This window comes from Heteronotia binoei, chromosome 7, assembly GCF_032191835.1.
Source record: "Heteronotia binoei isolate CCM8104 ecotype False Entrance Well chromosome 7, APGP_CSIRO_Hbin_v1, whole genome shotgun sequence".
Taxonomy (NCBI): Eukaryota; Metazoa; Chordata; class Lepidosauria; order Squamata; family Gekkonidae; genus Heteronotia; species Heteronotia binoei.
In genome coordinates this window covers 107,491,651-107,506,053 of record NC_083229.1, presented here as the reverse complement: position 1 = coordinate 107,506,053, position 14,403 = coordinate 107,491,651, and the positions used below count along the sequence as shown (strand labels likewise).

Below are 14,403 nucleotides of genomic sequence, written 5' to 3'. Positions count from 1 at the left end.
TCTGCTCATTGGGAGGATATTGTTGAATTTCAGCAAGTGGCCAATTTATGTTTGTCACCAGATCAATTGAATGTACCTCTTTTCTGCCAACTTCGGCACAAATGAGTTTGCAAAAGTTACTAGATCACCTGTCTTTCTGCTAGCTCACCCATCTATGCATTCCCATTAATCCCTGCTCTAAATAAACAACAACAAAAATATATAACCATTGAAAATTTTCACACCTGGTTCCTTGGAGGCAATCCTTGTTTCCTGCAGGGGGTTAGGCAGAGCGCTCTTTCAAGTCTGAACAAAGCCCACAAAATCTTTGCTGTGGTCTGATTGCTGGTTGAGTAGTTGGCTCTCAGTCCTGATCACCTTCTGCTTTCTTGTGCTGAAAGTGGAATCCCCCAGTTTGGTATACTGGTTAAATGTGTGGACTCTTATCTGGGAGAACTGGATTTGATTTCCCACTCCTCCACTTGTAGCTGCTGGAATGGCCTTGGGTCAGCCATAGCTCTTGCAGAGTAGTCCTTGAAAGGGCAGTTTCTGGGAGAGCTCTCTCAGCCCCACCAACCTCACAGGGTGCTTATTGTGGGGGAGGAAGGTAAAAGAGATTGTGACCACTCTGAGACTCTGATTCAGAGAGAAGGGCAGGATACAAATCTATGATCTTCTTCTTCAGGTGAGACGTGTGTATGGCTTCCTTACCCTTAGAAATTGCTTGTTTCCCCCTTAAAGAGCTGTGTTGGTTGGTCTTTTTATAAGGTATTGTATATGGCTTTTTTGTTTGTATTTTGCTTTGAAGTAATGTGCGTACATGCAGCTTCTTTCCATTTTTTAGTAATGGTTTGATTCTCCTGCTCATTTCTCCCTTCTTTTTAGTTACAAACTTTCTAAGTGGAAGGGATTGACATGACAATCATGTAGTAAAAACTGAAGTTCCCCTAAGATCTTCTGGATCAAATACTGTTATGTGTGCTGCTTGTATGACTTCAGGACTGAGATCTGTTATGGATTATGACCTGACTCCGTATTCAAACCCAAGTTTTGTCTGTCAGTTAATACATGACTTTGTCCAAGCGCAGAAGTATTTGATGCTGGAAAGGGGCATTGAAGCTCCTGTCTGAGCTTACAGCTGGTTAATGATTCTTTCACCTATAACGTCAGATAGCGGTGTCAGTTTCTCTGTCGACTGCACCACAATTTGATGTGGAATAAACACAGTTAGCAGTTCATATATGAAGTATTTTAGTGTTGAAGCTGCTGTTTTATTTGGGGAACTACAAAACTGCAGCTGTTTTACAAGACCTTTTTTTGTAAGCTCTTGGAGGATTGGCTACATCAAGGATGTGTGGCCTAATATGCAAAGGAGCTCCTGCTAGAATTCCACCCCTGGGAACAAATGTACCCCTTAGATTCTGTAGAGCATGAAACACCATATGTTGAAATTTCTTACCTCTTTGTGGATCCAAATTTGAAGAGGAAACAAATTGTTAAAGCCATTCACCATTGATCAGATGTTACACATTTTCACTGAGGTCAATCCACTGTAGAATGTCTTTATTCTGGATACATTTTCTTGATATTTATTAACTCCGTATTAATCCCTGAAGCTGACACTATAAATGTCTCTAAATTCCTTGTTGCCAATGAATGTTCAATTAGATTCCCAGATCAGAAAAGTTTGGGCAGTGACAGGAGTTGGAATGAATGAAAATTTGGAGTTACGAAGTTCATGGTAAACTAGTGAAGCGGGGCTGGAATAAAAATATATTAAATAAGGTAAATTGAAAGCCATTAATTAGGCACAAGGGCAAGGAAGCAAAAGGGCAAAAAGATATTTTAAAGTGCTTGCTGAGTGTCTCTGAAATAATCCTTCAAGATTGCGAAAGTAGGGAAAGAGAAGCGTAAGGCAGCAAAAGAGGAAGTTAATCTTTGACCCAGTGGCTCACCGCAAACTGCCGAAAAGAGCAACTAGAAACTTGCTGGGATAAGCATTGAGTCACATACCTTGGAAAATCTTGGGATCAGGTCAAAGGGGCAAATGTGTTTGGTATGAAGGATATTGCTGCAAGAGTGTTAGCAACATCAATGCCATGTATGGAAAGACCCTCCCTGTCTCCTCCTTGTTCCTTTAGTAATACGACGCTTGTAATGATGTATAGGATGTGGGGTTGTCCTTTCCTGTAATTGGGCGAGTGTTTATTGGAAATGATTGTCTGTGACTATAAAACTGTAGACCTTCCTGCAATCGGGGCTCCCAGATGTGTTCAGACATGAGTCTGGTCTGGGGCCCGTGTACACATTAAATAAACCGCTGTTTCTTCCTGATTTTGCCTGTGGCCTTGTTTCTGCCTGACCACCAGCAGCTGAGGTTGCTGCTACACTAGCAAATGACCATACACTTTACTAGATTTGACGGTTTTTCACCTGGTCTTTGATAGTGGTGAGAACGGATGCTACCAAAGAAATATTTTGATGTAGACGTGCATTTGCATCCGTGCCTGGGAAATTAGTTTGTAGAAGACTCTCTCCCAGTCTGCAGGGGGTGACTGTTAGTTGCGTGCAGCAGTTTCCATGTGGGTTTCTGTGCGTAGTAGTTTTGCTTGTTTCCCCATGCATGCTACGTTTCTGGATAGTACCGTCCACATGGAACAGCTGTTTCATACATGCAGCTTCTCTAACGTATGCAACACAAGTTGTTAGCTCGGGGAGGGGGAAACAAACTACAGTTCTCACCTTACTTGCATTTCAGTGTGGCAGAGATTAGTGCATATTTCTCACTGCTGTATGGTTTTATTCCTAACTGACAAGAGCCATTGTGGCTAAAATGCTAGATTACAATAGGGGGGGAACCAGGTTCAAATCACTGCTTGCTGTGAAACTCACTGAATGACCTTGGGCCAGTCAGGGTCTTTCAGTCTAGTCAATATCACAGGGTTGTTGTGAGGACAAATAAATATAAAACAGGACCAGCAAGAAGGATGTATGCTGTTGTGAGCTCCTTGATGATGATGATGATGATGATGATGATGATGATGATGATGATGATGATATTGGGTTTATATCCCGTCCTTCACTCTGAATCTCAGAGCGGCTCACAATCTCCTTCTTCCCCCCACAACAGACACCCTGTGAGGTGGGTGGGACTGAGAGGGCTCTCACAGCAGCTGCCCTTTCAAGGACAACCTCTGCCAGAGCTATGGCTGACCCAAGGCCATTCCAGCAGGTGCAAATGGGGGAGTGTGGAATCAAACCCGGTTCTCCCAGATAAGAGTCCGCACACTTAACCACTACACCAAACTGGCTCTTCCTTGGAGGAAGGGCAGGATAAAACTGTAATTACAAATAAATCCACTTTGTCGCAAGGCTGCTGCATGAGCAAGCTTCATTGCAGGTCTCAAGAATGAAGATGACAAGTTCTGAATTGTTTCTGTTCTCTGTGTTATTAGGATGACTGGTATGACTTCATTTTATGTTGGCAAGGATGAATGCCTTTCCTTCAGTTGCTTTTTTAATGGGATTTTTTATGTTTTTTGGGGGGATTCCTCCAAATCCCATGTAATGAGAGAGTCTGTCGTGGGGCAAACAGCCAGATTCCATCCAGCATATATTGCTGGACTGCCAGCTATATTCTAATCCCTGGAGGGAACTGTTCGGAAATCTTTCTCTCCTTCCCTGTAACCTAGTGAATGGGATTGACTATCCCTGCCTGTTGAAAGATAAGGAAAAAGAAATCACAAGGGCTGTTAGTAAATTTCTGGAGAAGTCCATTAAAATTTATGTGGCTCATGTTTTGCTATAAATTCTATTAGCTGATCTTAATCTCAGACTGTATATTTTGTCTGTCGTTTTATTTTATGCCTGACGTAAATAAAAAGAGCCCCGTGGTGCAGAGTGGTAAACCTGCAGTACTGCAGACAGAGCCGTCTGCTCACGACCTGAGGTTGATTCCAGCAGAAGCTGGGTTCAGGTAGCTGGCTCCAGGTTGACTCAGCCTTCCATCCTTTCGAGGTCGGTAAAACGAGTACCCAGCTTGCTAGGGGGAAAGTGTAGATGACTGGGGAAGGCTATGGCAAACCACCCCGTAAAAGGTCTGCTGTGAAAACTTTGTGAAAGCAACGTCACCCCAGAGTCGGAAACTACTGGTTGCTTGCACAGGGGACTTTTCCTTTTCCCTTAATACAAGAAACCATTTTTGCAGTTAGAAAATATGTAAGCTACATACTTTATCCAGATTTGGTTGTTTTCCTCCAATCATAGAGTTGAAAACGACTGATGCTTGCACAGGGGACTACTTTTTTGTACCAATAAAAAGGATGATGATGATGACAACAACAACTTCATTTTATTAGGGTTTGTAGAGTCTTTCGGGAACAATTGCCGTGTTCTACTGGAGAAATGCACAGCAGCCAAGAAGGTCTGAGCGCCTGCTCCGGCTGCAACGCCACTGAGGATGTTCTCCACAGCTGAGAACGAAACGTCTGGAAAGAAAACTTTCTCCAGTAGAACACGGCACTTGATCCCGAAAGACTCTACAAACCCTAATGATGTTACCAGCCGTGAAAACCTGAAATCTTTGATAACTTCATTTTACTTGGCATTCTTGCTCTGTTTTGCATATGCGCGTTTTGCGTGTGTGTACATTTATAATCACATTGCACCAACATTGGACGCTATATGTATAATGCAGTTCTATGCAAACATGGAATTGAGCATTTTGAGAAACCTAGCTTTAACAAAGTAATACTGTAATCCTAAACACAGTCACACCCTTCCATTTAAGTCAATGAACTTGGAGGGGTCGAACTATCCTTAGGTACAATCTGAGGTTCCCTGATGCGGGAGCCTTCCTGGTTTGGGTCTGGTCAGTATCTGATGGGAGACCTGCAACTTTCTGTGTGCTGCCTTGAGTCCCATGGTGGGAGAATGACAGGGTATGAAAGTATGATTCAGATTATTTTAAAAGCATGTGGGTGGTGCCTGGGGAGAGCTTGGGGATTTCTTGTAATCAAGGGGAAATGAGGAGCCCTGGTAAACTTGAGTTAAGCTTGCTGATATTACAGCATGGTTTCTTATACCTCTGCGCTTATATATTCATGGGATTTAGAGGACAGGAAAACATATCCAGTGCAAAAAAATGAAAAGAAAAAAAGCAGTTAACTTTCATTTCAAGTGGCAGCTGTAAGAACTGTAATCTTAGTTCAGTGTCCATATAAAACAGCATACCATTTTCCAGAAATGTCTTTCATGTAAAAAGGATTATGGAAGGTAATATTCTTTGGAGGGTATATGTTTGCCAGCTTGCAGCTGACCACCTGTATGTATCGAGCCAGTATGGCTCATTATAAGCTCTCAGACCACAAATGGATTTTATTTAACTGATTTCCAGATCTCTTAATATTCCATTCTTCCTAGACACAGGGGTGTCAAACATATGATCCGGGGGCTGAATCAGGCCCCTGGAGGGTTCCTATCAGGCCCCCGAGCGATTGGTTGTAATCTGCTTCCTTCTCCTTTTATCTTGCTTCCTTCTTCATAACTGCTTGCTTTACAAGGCTTGCTGAATTGCGCAGCAGAGCTGCTGAGCCAAGCCTCTCTTCCTTCTATTGGCTGAGGCTCCCCTCCCTGGTCCCCTGGGGAAGGAAAGAAAGAGCCAGAGCTTCTTTTGCCCAGTTCTCTGGATACCATGGGAGAAATACAAAGAAAAGCACCTTAAAACAAGTGCTAACATTTTAAGCATGTTTTAAGGTTTTTTAAAAAAAGATATTTAATTGCGTTTGTGTCCTTTAATATCTCTGCTACATGATCTTAAATAGGTAAACACATGGCCCGGCTCGACATGGCTCGGCCCAACCTGACATGGCCCGACCCAGCAAGGTCTCATTTATGTCAGATCCGGCCCTCATAAGAAATGTGTTTGACACCCCTGTCTAGAGCGTGCACAGTGCTATTCAGACCATTGGGGATTTTAGTTAGTTTTTTAAAAAATTCAATTTCATTACTTTACAATTTACTGCATAGTTTAGGATTCCCCTCCCCCCCCCCCAAATTGTGTAGAAATCTGTTTGTTGTATTCTTGATTTGGCATGAGCAAACCACTTTACTTGTGGCTATAATCTAATAGTGACAATGCTGAATATTTAAATAGCTTTTTGCAGGACTTTTTTTTTTTTTAGCAGGAACACACAGCAATGCAGTTCCAGCTGGCTTGGTATCAGGGGGTGGGGGTGGCCTATTATGCAAATGAGTTCCTGCTGGGCTTTTTATGCAAAAAAAGCCCTGGCTTTTTGTAACATCGGCCAGATATTTTGCATACCATTGTCCATTTCTTCTTGAAACTTATTTGATCTCTTGTTATATACTTTTCAGGCAGGGAGCTCTAATGGTGAGCTTAAACTGATTGTTATTCACTCTTCCTAAAGAGCCTGTAGTTCTGGGAACACAAGGAGAGACAGATATGCAGTATATGGTCCTATGGCGGGTGGTGGTGGGGGGAGTGCTTACATCTGAGATGTAATACTTCCTCTGCCAGGTTTTTCCCCCTCCCGTTTTATAGGGCTGCTTCTTATCCATGCAGTAAAGAAATATGTCATTGTGGGAAACAAGCCATATACTGTGCAAGAAACCAGGCAGGAAAGGTCTTTGGCAAAACAGGTAATATTTTCATCATACACATCTTTGAGAGAAGCTGGTGCTTATGGTTTGCTGGGAGGTTCTTGGGGGATGCATGGAGCTTTGGCACCCTCTACTGTACAGCTTATAGGATGCCCATGGAATGGAATTTTTTTTCTGCGTTTCCCACCTCGGAGGGCTTTGTGCATGATTTTCTTTTTTAAAAACCATTCTTTTCTGAATTAATATCTTGCTTGCTTGCTTGCTTTAAGATTTAAGAGCAATTGTCCTGTATTGAATAATAACAAAAAAAAAAGTACCAGAAGCATTGCTGTGCAAATGAAAGATAGTCTTGTCGCACCTTGAGGATTTCATCTATTTTTTTTTGCTTCTTTATACCTCCCATTTCCCTCAGTGGGGAACTAGTGTGGCTTACATTGTTCTTCTCTTTGCCTTTTTATCTTTACAACAATCCGCTGTGGCATGTGAGGCTGAGTGTGTGTGACCACCTCAAGCCTCCATGGCAGAGGGAGGAGGAGGAGGAGGAGATTGTGATGATGAGGATATTGGATTTATATTCCACCCTATACTCTGAGCATCTTATGATCTCCTTTACCTTCCCCCCACACATAACAGACAGCCTGTGAGGTAGGTGGGGCTGAGAGAGCTCTCCCAGAAGTTTCCCTTTCAAGGACAGTTCTGTGAGAGCTGTGGCTGACCCAAGACCATTCTAGAGCTGCAAGTGGAGGAGTGGGGAATCAAACCCAGTTCTCCCAGATAAGAGTCTGCACACTTAACCACTACACTAAACTGGCTCTCGCGAAGCTGGGTCTCTCCTCAGCCTCCTCTTCTCCAGACTGTGTTGGAAATTTAAAACATCCAAGGGCTTTTGGGATTTAGACCATTTCCAGAGCTGCACAATTGCTTCTGGTTAACTTTCTTGGTCTCTTGCCATGTTTATTGGCTGTTCTTATCTGAAATTGTAAATGTGCTTGCCATTATTTCCTGTATTGAGATTTTAAAGTTTGTAGGTCCATTGCGTGGAAAGGCAGGATAGAAAAATGGTAAAGAATAAACACTTTTATTTGTTGATTGAACTCTTAATACATACTATATTTAATAGCTGTCCATAATCTATAATTTGATTTGAAATATTAATTTAAAATTATTTAAAATATTTATATACTGGCTTTTCTCCCAGGCATCCCAGACTCTGTGTAAATGAATTTAAAAAAAATGTTGGCAACTATAGAAAATGTAAATTTTTGGAATCCAAGTGATCTCATGGACTTTCTGCTTTATTTTTAGGATTAATTACAATTAAAGAGTCTCAAGACATAGAAGCCAGGCTTAATGAAGTGGAGAAGCTGCTCAAGAACATCATAAATATGCCTTGGAAGGTAAGAAGTAGGCTGATGTGGCTTAGCTGCACAACTTGCACAGTCTGTTTTGGGGGGCTTTTTTAAAATTTCCTTTCTTTAGTTTTAGGATTTTCCTGCAAAACTGGGTCCCCCCCCCACACACACACTAAATTTGTAGAAATGTGTGTTTTGTGTATCCGTGGCCCTGGTGCATTGGCTTTAAGTATCCTTGGACAGGGCTTATTGAATGGTGTTTCATTTCTGACCGAGTAGCTGAGGGCTTTATCACATGCTGAGCTTGTTGTTGTTGATGATGATATTGGATTTATATCCCGCTCTATACTCTGAATATCAGAGGGGTCACAGTCTCCTTTACCTTCCCCCCCCCCCTTTACAACAGACACCCTGTGAGATAGCTGGGACAAAGAGAGCTCTCTCAGAAGCTGTCCTTTCAAGGACAACTCCTACAAAAGCTATGGCTGACCCAAGGCCATTCCAGCAGCTGCAAGTGGAGGAGTGGGGAATCAAACCCGGTTCTGCCAGATAAGAGTCCACACACTTAACCACTACACCAAACTGTTCCCAATTGCAGTCAACCCACAAGCACTGAAATCAGGTATGAGGGCATGTTTCTTCCTCACATCTGCCCTCCTGCATTTTCACAGCTGTGGAGTCCGTTTATTTTCTTCTGCATGAGCCTTAAATAATGAAGGTTTTCAAAGGAGTTGTCATTGGAGGTGTCAGAAACCCCTTTATATATTTTGTGTGTGCATGTTCATATTGATGTCATGGTTGCATATTTAAAAAAGATCAAAATGAGCACACGCTTAGGGATAAAGAGAAAGAACATGGGGCTGCTGAGGGGGATGAGGGTAGCATTTCTGTGAAAGGGGGCTGCAACTGGTATTGGGTAGGGTCAATGCAAGTCCCCCCATACCTCCCTGAAGCTACACCATCCATGTGTTTATGAACCGATGTGACATGTTATGTCCCTTTCAAACTGCACCACTTTTTTCTGGCACTGGAAATGGTCCCCCCACACACACACACTGGGGCTTTTGCAATATTTTTAAATGCAGCACTAAAATATCAATATATGGTTGTATTGGAGGTTCTCTGAATTCCCAACTTTCCTTTTTTGATAGAAAAAAGTAAGTCTCTGTCCTCCTCATCATGGAGATATAAGGGAAAAGGCATATCTCTGCAAGAGAAGTAGTTGGAGATCTTTCTTAAAATAAAAGCAGGCAGTTTAGAGAACCTTCTAAATCTAATTTTTTTTAATGTGCATACTTATATTGATATAAGGGTTGCTTTTTTAAAAAAATGAAACCACTCATCTTCAGGGAAAGTGCTGTTAAGCAAAATAAAATAGGTCCAGTGGCACTTTAGAAGCTAACATTTTGTTCCAGCATAAGTTTTCATGAGGGAATTCTCATTTTTTCATGAAAACCTAGGCCAGAAAAAGTCATTAGCCCTTAAAGTGCCACTGGACCTGCAACAGGCCCAACATGGCTACCCTTCTGGAGGAGCTTGCACTTCATGTGGACTGGAACACTTTGGATGTGGTTTACTGCTAAAACAGCCAGTTTGTGGTAGGAATGAGGGTTTAGCCGGTCAGGTTCTCAACCCCAAGGAACAGTTCCGTAAGCCATGTGTTCTGTCTCCAGAATAACCATCTGTATGTTGTAATTCATGTGTGATTTTCAAAACATTTGGGGCTAATTATAGAAATATTGCCTGCGGTGTTCAGACCATTCACTCCTAAGTTTATTTTCAGCAGCTGAGGCTGCAGCAAATGACAGGGTGTAACCGAGTATAACGTGCAACCAGTTCTCTCGGTCAGTTGCTTGATGGTGCTGCACTCTTCAAAAAGTGTTACAAAACTGCTGTAACTGTTTTTACTACAGTGTGAAACTTCTAATGGGAAAGCAAGTTTCACAAGGAAAGGCCCAGTTAGTAGAAAAGGTGACCATTCTGCAAGCTGTCAGTTTTGGCATTCAGTATTACCTTCATGGAGGTTTGAAATCTTGAGACAATGTCTCATATTCATCAGCTGCTAATGAGCTATAGAAATCTCCTGCCCACACCTTTCTCCATTTATTTAAATGTATTGAACAGATCAGCGTTTACATTTCTTGAGAAAACATAAGTTCATTGGGAATTCGGTGGATGTTTCTCACATATCTGTAAGATTCAGCGCACTAAACAGCCAGGAGGAGTCATATACATAGCGTGACTTGCAACTCATATAGGATTAGGGTTGGTAGCCAAGTGCTGGTAACTAGCAGGACTTGGGGAATTCCTAGAATGCTGTTTACTGTGTAATGTGGTCAAAATATCATTTATGGTCAAAACACCACTGTACAGTTTGCACCTATGACTTCCAAAAACCCAGGGCTTTTTTTAGTAGAAAAAGCCACCAGGAACTCATTTGCATATTAGGCCACTTCCCTGACATCGCCATTGTTTCACACAGGGCTTTTTTAGTAGAAAAAGCCACCAGGAACTCATTTGCATATTAGGCCACACCCCTTGACACTAAGCCAGCTGGAACTGTGTTCCTGTTAAAAAAAGAGCCCATGTTGAGGCACCAATCATCATGGCCGCCACACTACTAAAACTATGGCATTATTCATATAACACCAATCCTATTCCCAACCACCCAAGCCATGTGTTTTCCATTCATTCTTTTAGCACTCTGAGGCATAATCATAACAAGCCTCATCTGCCTGCATCAAACCAACCTAAAATCAGTCAATTGCTTACTCTTCTGTTAGTCATATAGGACTGGCAACTGCTGCTGCTCTCATCCAAACACCATGGAGTATTAGAGGGGCAATAATCCTAATAATTGCCCACAGCCTAATACCCTCCATACTATTCTGCCCAGCTGACACAAACTACAAATGGATACAGTTTACCTTATCATTAATAACCACATGATGACTATTAGCTAACCTCATGAAAATGACATTCTAGGGGAATTCATAGAGTGCCATCTAGTGTGTACCTGGTCAAAATACCATTATGGCCATAAATGGTATAGTGGCATTTTGACCATCTGAGTACCTGGAAGTGACATCATCACACTCTAGGAATTTCCCAAATCTCTGTGGAATTCCTAGGATGGTACGATATCACTTCTGGGTTCTAAGTCAAAAGTGACATTGCACAGCACTTCTTCCTGAACCCCATTTCTCTTCCATTGGAGCACAGAGCCCCAGCAGCGCATATAACCTGGGCGTGGGAGATTGTCTGCCTAAAGCAGCAGAATAATACACCTGCAGTGTAAACATAATGCCACAGTGTGCAATGATGTAAAGTCTTTATACCTCATCAGAAGTGTTATTTCATGGAACAGAATGTCTTAAAATGCTGCTTGTGTTTAGAGGGCCAGACTAGACAAAATGGCAGCCATTCCATCTGTTTAAACTCAGAACTGCCTTATAGTGTCCTCTTAAGCAGAGTGACACCTTCCAGGTTGATGGGTTTAGCCGGCTGAAGGTTGACTCAGCCTTCCATCCTTCTGAGGTCGGTAAAATGAGTACCCAGGTTCTGGGGGTAAAGTGTTGATGACTGGGGAAGGCAATGGCCAATCACCCTGTAAAAAGTCTGCCAAGAAAATGTCGTGATGTGATGTCACCCCATGGGTCAGTAACGACTCAGTGATCTCTTAAGATTGCACTGTGGATCGTATAGAAGGACCTTGGAGGGATGTGTGTAATTTAAAAAATGAGAAGGGTACATGAATCAGAGCTGTGAAATCCTTTTATCCCCATGTGCTTTTTACCCAGCTCAGCATATTACATATTGAAGCTCCTTAGAAGGAAAAATGTTCTCATGGAGATAAGCTGCAAAGTAGAGGGTATTTTCTGCATTCCTTCCTAACATCTCTTTTGCTGCCCCACCTGGCCTTTATTTAGGATTGTTCTGTAAATCATAAACCGATTTCACACTAGGCTTGTTCTGGGTGGAGAGCCCTTTTGCCACCAGCGCTTCTCTCTGTTTTTGCACACGCTGCTGCTGAGCTGCGAGTTGGCACATCACTCTCCTGCGGCAAGCAGAAACCTTGTAAGAGGATCTTGCTTGCAGCGGGAAAGCGGTGTGCCAACTCGCAGCTCCCTGGCAGCTTGTGCGAAAACAGAGAGAAGTGCCAGGAGCAAAAGGGTTCTCCACCTGGAACAAGCCTAATGCAAAATCAGTCATAGAGTTACACCTTTATAAAGAACACTGAAAGCAGTGAGCTTGGAAAGGTGTAACTGTGTTTTGGAGGACACCGTAAGGTGGTTCCAGTTTCATCATGTACTATTGTGCCTAATCTGAACCCCAAAATAAATCTTGGTGAGGCTTTTCTTTAATCATAATTGTCTCCTTAATCTTTCCCCCCAGTACTCCAGGTCTGAAGTTGTCCTCACCTTCTTCGAAAGATCTCCTTTAGACCAGGTGTTGAAAAATGACAATGTCCATAAAATTCAACCAACTTTTCAAAGTCCAGTTAAAATATCAGGTAAGATGGATCAACTTTACTTCAGTGCATGCTACAGTAATAAGTAGTTATTGTTTCTCCTCCCTAACTGTGTTGGCCAAAAGAGATCTCTTTTCAGAACCAGTTTGGTGTAGTGGTTAAGTGCGCAGACTCTTATCTGGGAGAACCAGGTTGGATTCCCCACTCCTCCATTTGTAGCTGCTGGAATGGCCTTGGATCAGCCATAGCTCTGGCAGAGGTTGACCCTGAAAGGGCAGCTCCTGTAAGAGCTCTTAGCCCCACCCACCTCACAGGGTGTCTGTTGTGGGGGAGGAAGATAAAGGAGATTGTGATCCGCTCTGAGACTCTGAGTGGAGGGCGGAATATAAATCCAATGTCGTTGTCTTCTTTTTCTTTTTTCTTCTTCTTTTTCTTCTTCTTCTCTACAGCCAGCATAATATAGTGGTTGGAGAGCCTGGGAGTCCCAGTTTCCCTCCAAGCTGAGTTAGTGTGAGCTAGCTCACAGGGGATTTTTTAGCCTCCGGCTCACACGTCTTCATCTTAGCTCAGGAAAAATGGCCCCAGAGCAAACTAATTTATGCAGCAGCTCACAACTTTGATGCCTGTAGCTGACAAAGTAGAATTTTTGCTCACAAGACTAGAGGGAGTATCTTGCCATCAAAGCATGTTGGATGACCCTGGGGCAGCCACACTCTCCCAGCCTAACCTATCACAGATGTTTGGGGTGACAGTAAAATAGAGAAAGGAGAACAACGTAAGCCACTTTGAGTTGCTATTGGGAGGATAGGCAGAGTATAGATAAAATTAAATAAGTAATTCATTTCTTGAAACAATAATCACTCTATTCTTATTTTCCTTATTTCTTGACATTGCTGCTTTATTTCTCCCTATCCTATAATTATTTTGTGAAATTGTTTACCATTACATACATGAACGGAGTGTAGTCCAATTTTCTGCGCTGGTCCTGCAGCACATGATAGGTAACATTTTACCTATAAATATTAGTGTATAGTACTTATATTTTGTTTTAAATTGTAAATTGTTTGTTTTATCACTTTATACCTGTAATTGAGATTGTTAGTTTTGTTATGTCAGCCGCCCTGAGTCCGTTTGAGAATGGGCGGGATATAAATCGAAAGTTAGTAAATAAATGAATAAATAAAAACATTTTCCACTGATGTCTCATGCTTCTGCATTGAGTTAGATGCTCCAAATCTCTGCCTGTTATCAATTTTTCTATTCTGAATGCTGAAGCTGTAGATCTTGCTGCCTTGGTTCTAATGTTGATACTGTAGATCTTGCTGTCTTGGTTCTTATGTCATTCCACCGCTCACACCCCTTTCCATTCACTTTCCTTCTTGATCAGATAAACATCTCATATTGCATTGTTATAAAGATTCCTGTTGTGTTAAAGTTAATGGAATTTTAAAGAGTACTAAGAAGAGGCCAAGAATTAGGATGATCAATGCTATTTACTACAAACTATTCTCAGCATCTGTCATTCCGCACCACAGAAATGAACAAACCAGTTGACATGTCCAGACATAGAACTTCTTCATTCTGTTTACAAAATGGGAGGCAGATCTGTCAATACATGCCTGTTTCATTAATATGAAGGCACCCCAAATCAAAGTCCCCAGACCTACCAGAATAGCTAGCGAAATCTGCACTTGAGATGTCCTTGATTAGGGCTTTGCTTATTAGTTTTTCCCTGCAGTATTCCTCAGAACATCTCGACAGCTATCACAAGGAATATTTCCTCTGTAATATTATTGCTTTAAACAGCTGGTTGGACCCACGTGTAACCTTCTCTTGTATAATCCAAGGTTCTTAAGTTTGTACTTGAGTTCCTTATGAGAAGTTCTTTTAGTACTGAGAATGCCCACAGGTAAAATCTTGACCTGCTCTAACCCACTTATACTATGTACTGCACCAAGTTATCCTGTAGGAGTTAGCCTG

At 42.1% G+C, this 14,403-nt stretch overlaps 1 protein-coding gene across 1 annotated transcript in view; it reads left to right on the top strand.

Moving 5' to 3' along the window:
* The window catches only part of PXDC1 (PX domain containing 1), a 51,438-nt gene that overhangs the window by 21,365 nt on the left and 15,670 nt on the right, over positions 1-14,403 (top strand). Inside the window, exons 2-3 of the mRNA XM_060244181.1 lie at positions 7,906-7,997; positions 12,348-12,465. Of these exons, the coding sequence (XP_060100164.1) occupies positions 7,906-7,997; positions 12,348-12,465 (210 nt within the window). The remainder of the gene's footprint in view (positions 1-7,905; positions 7,998-12,347; positions 12,466-14,403) is intronic.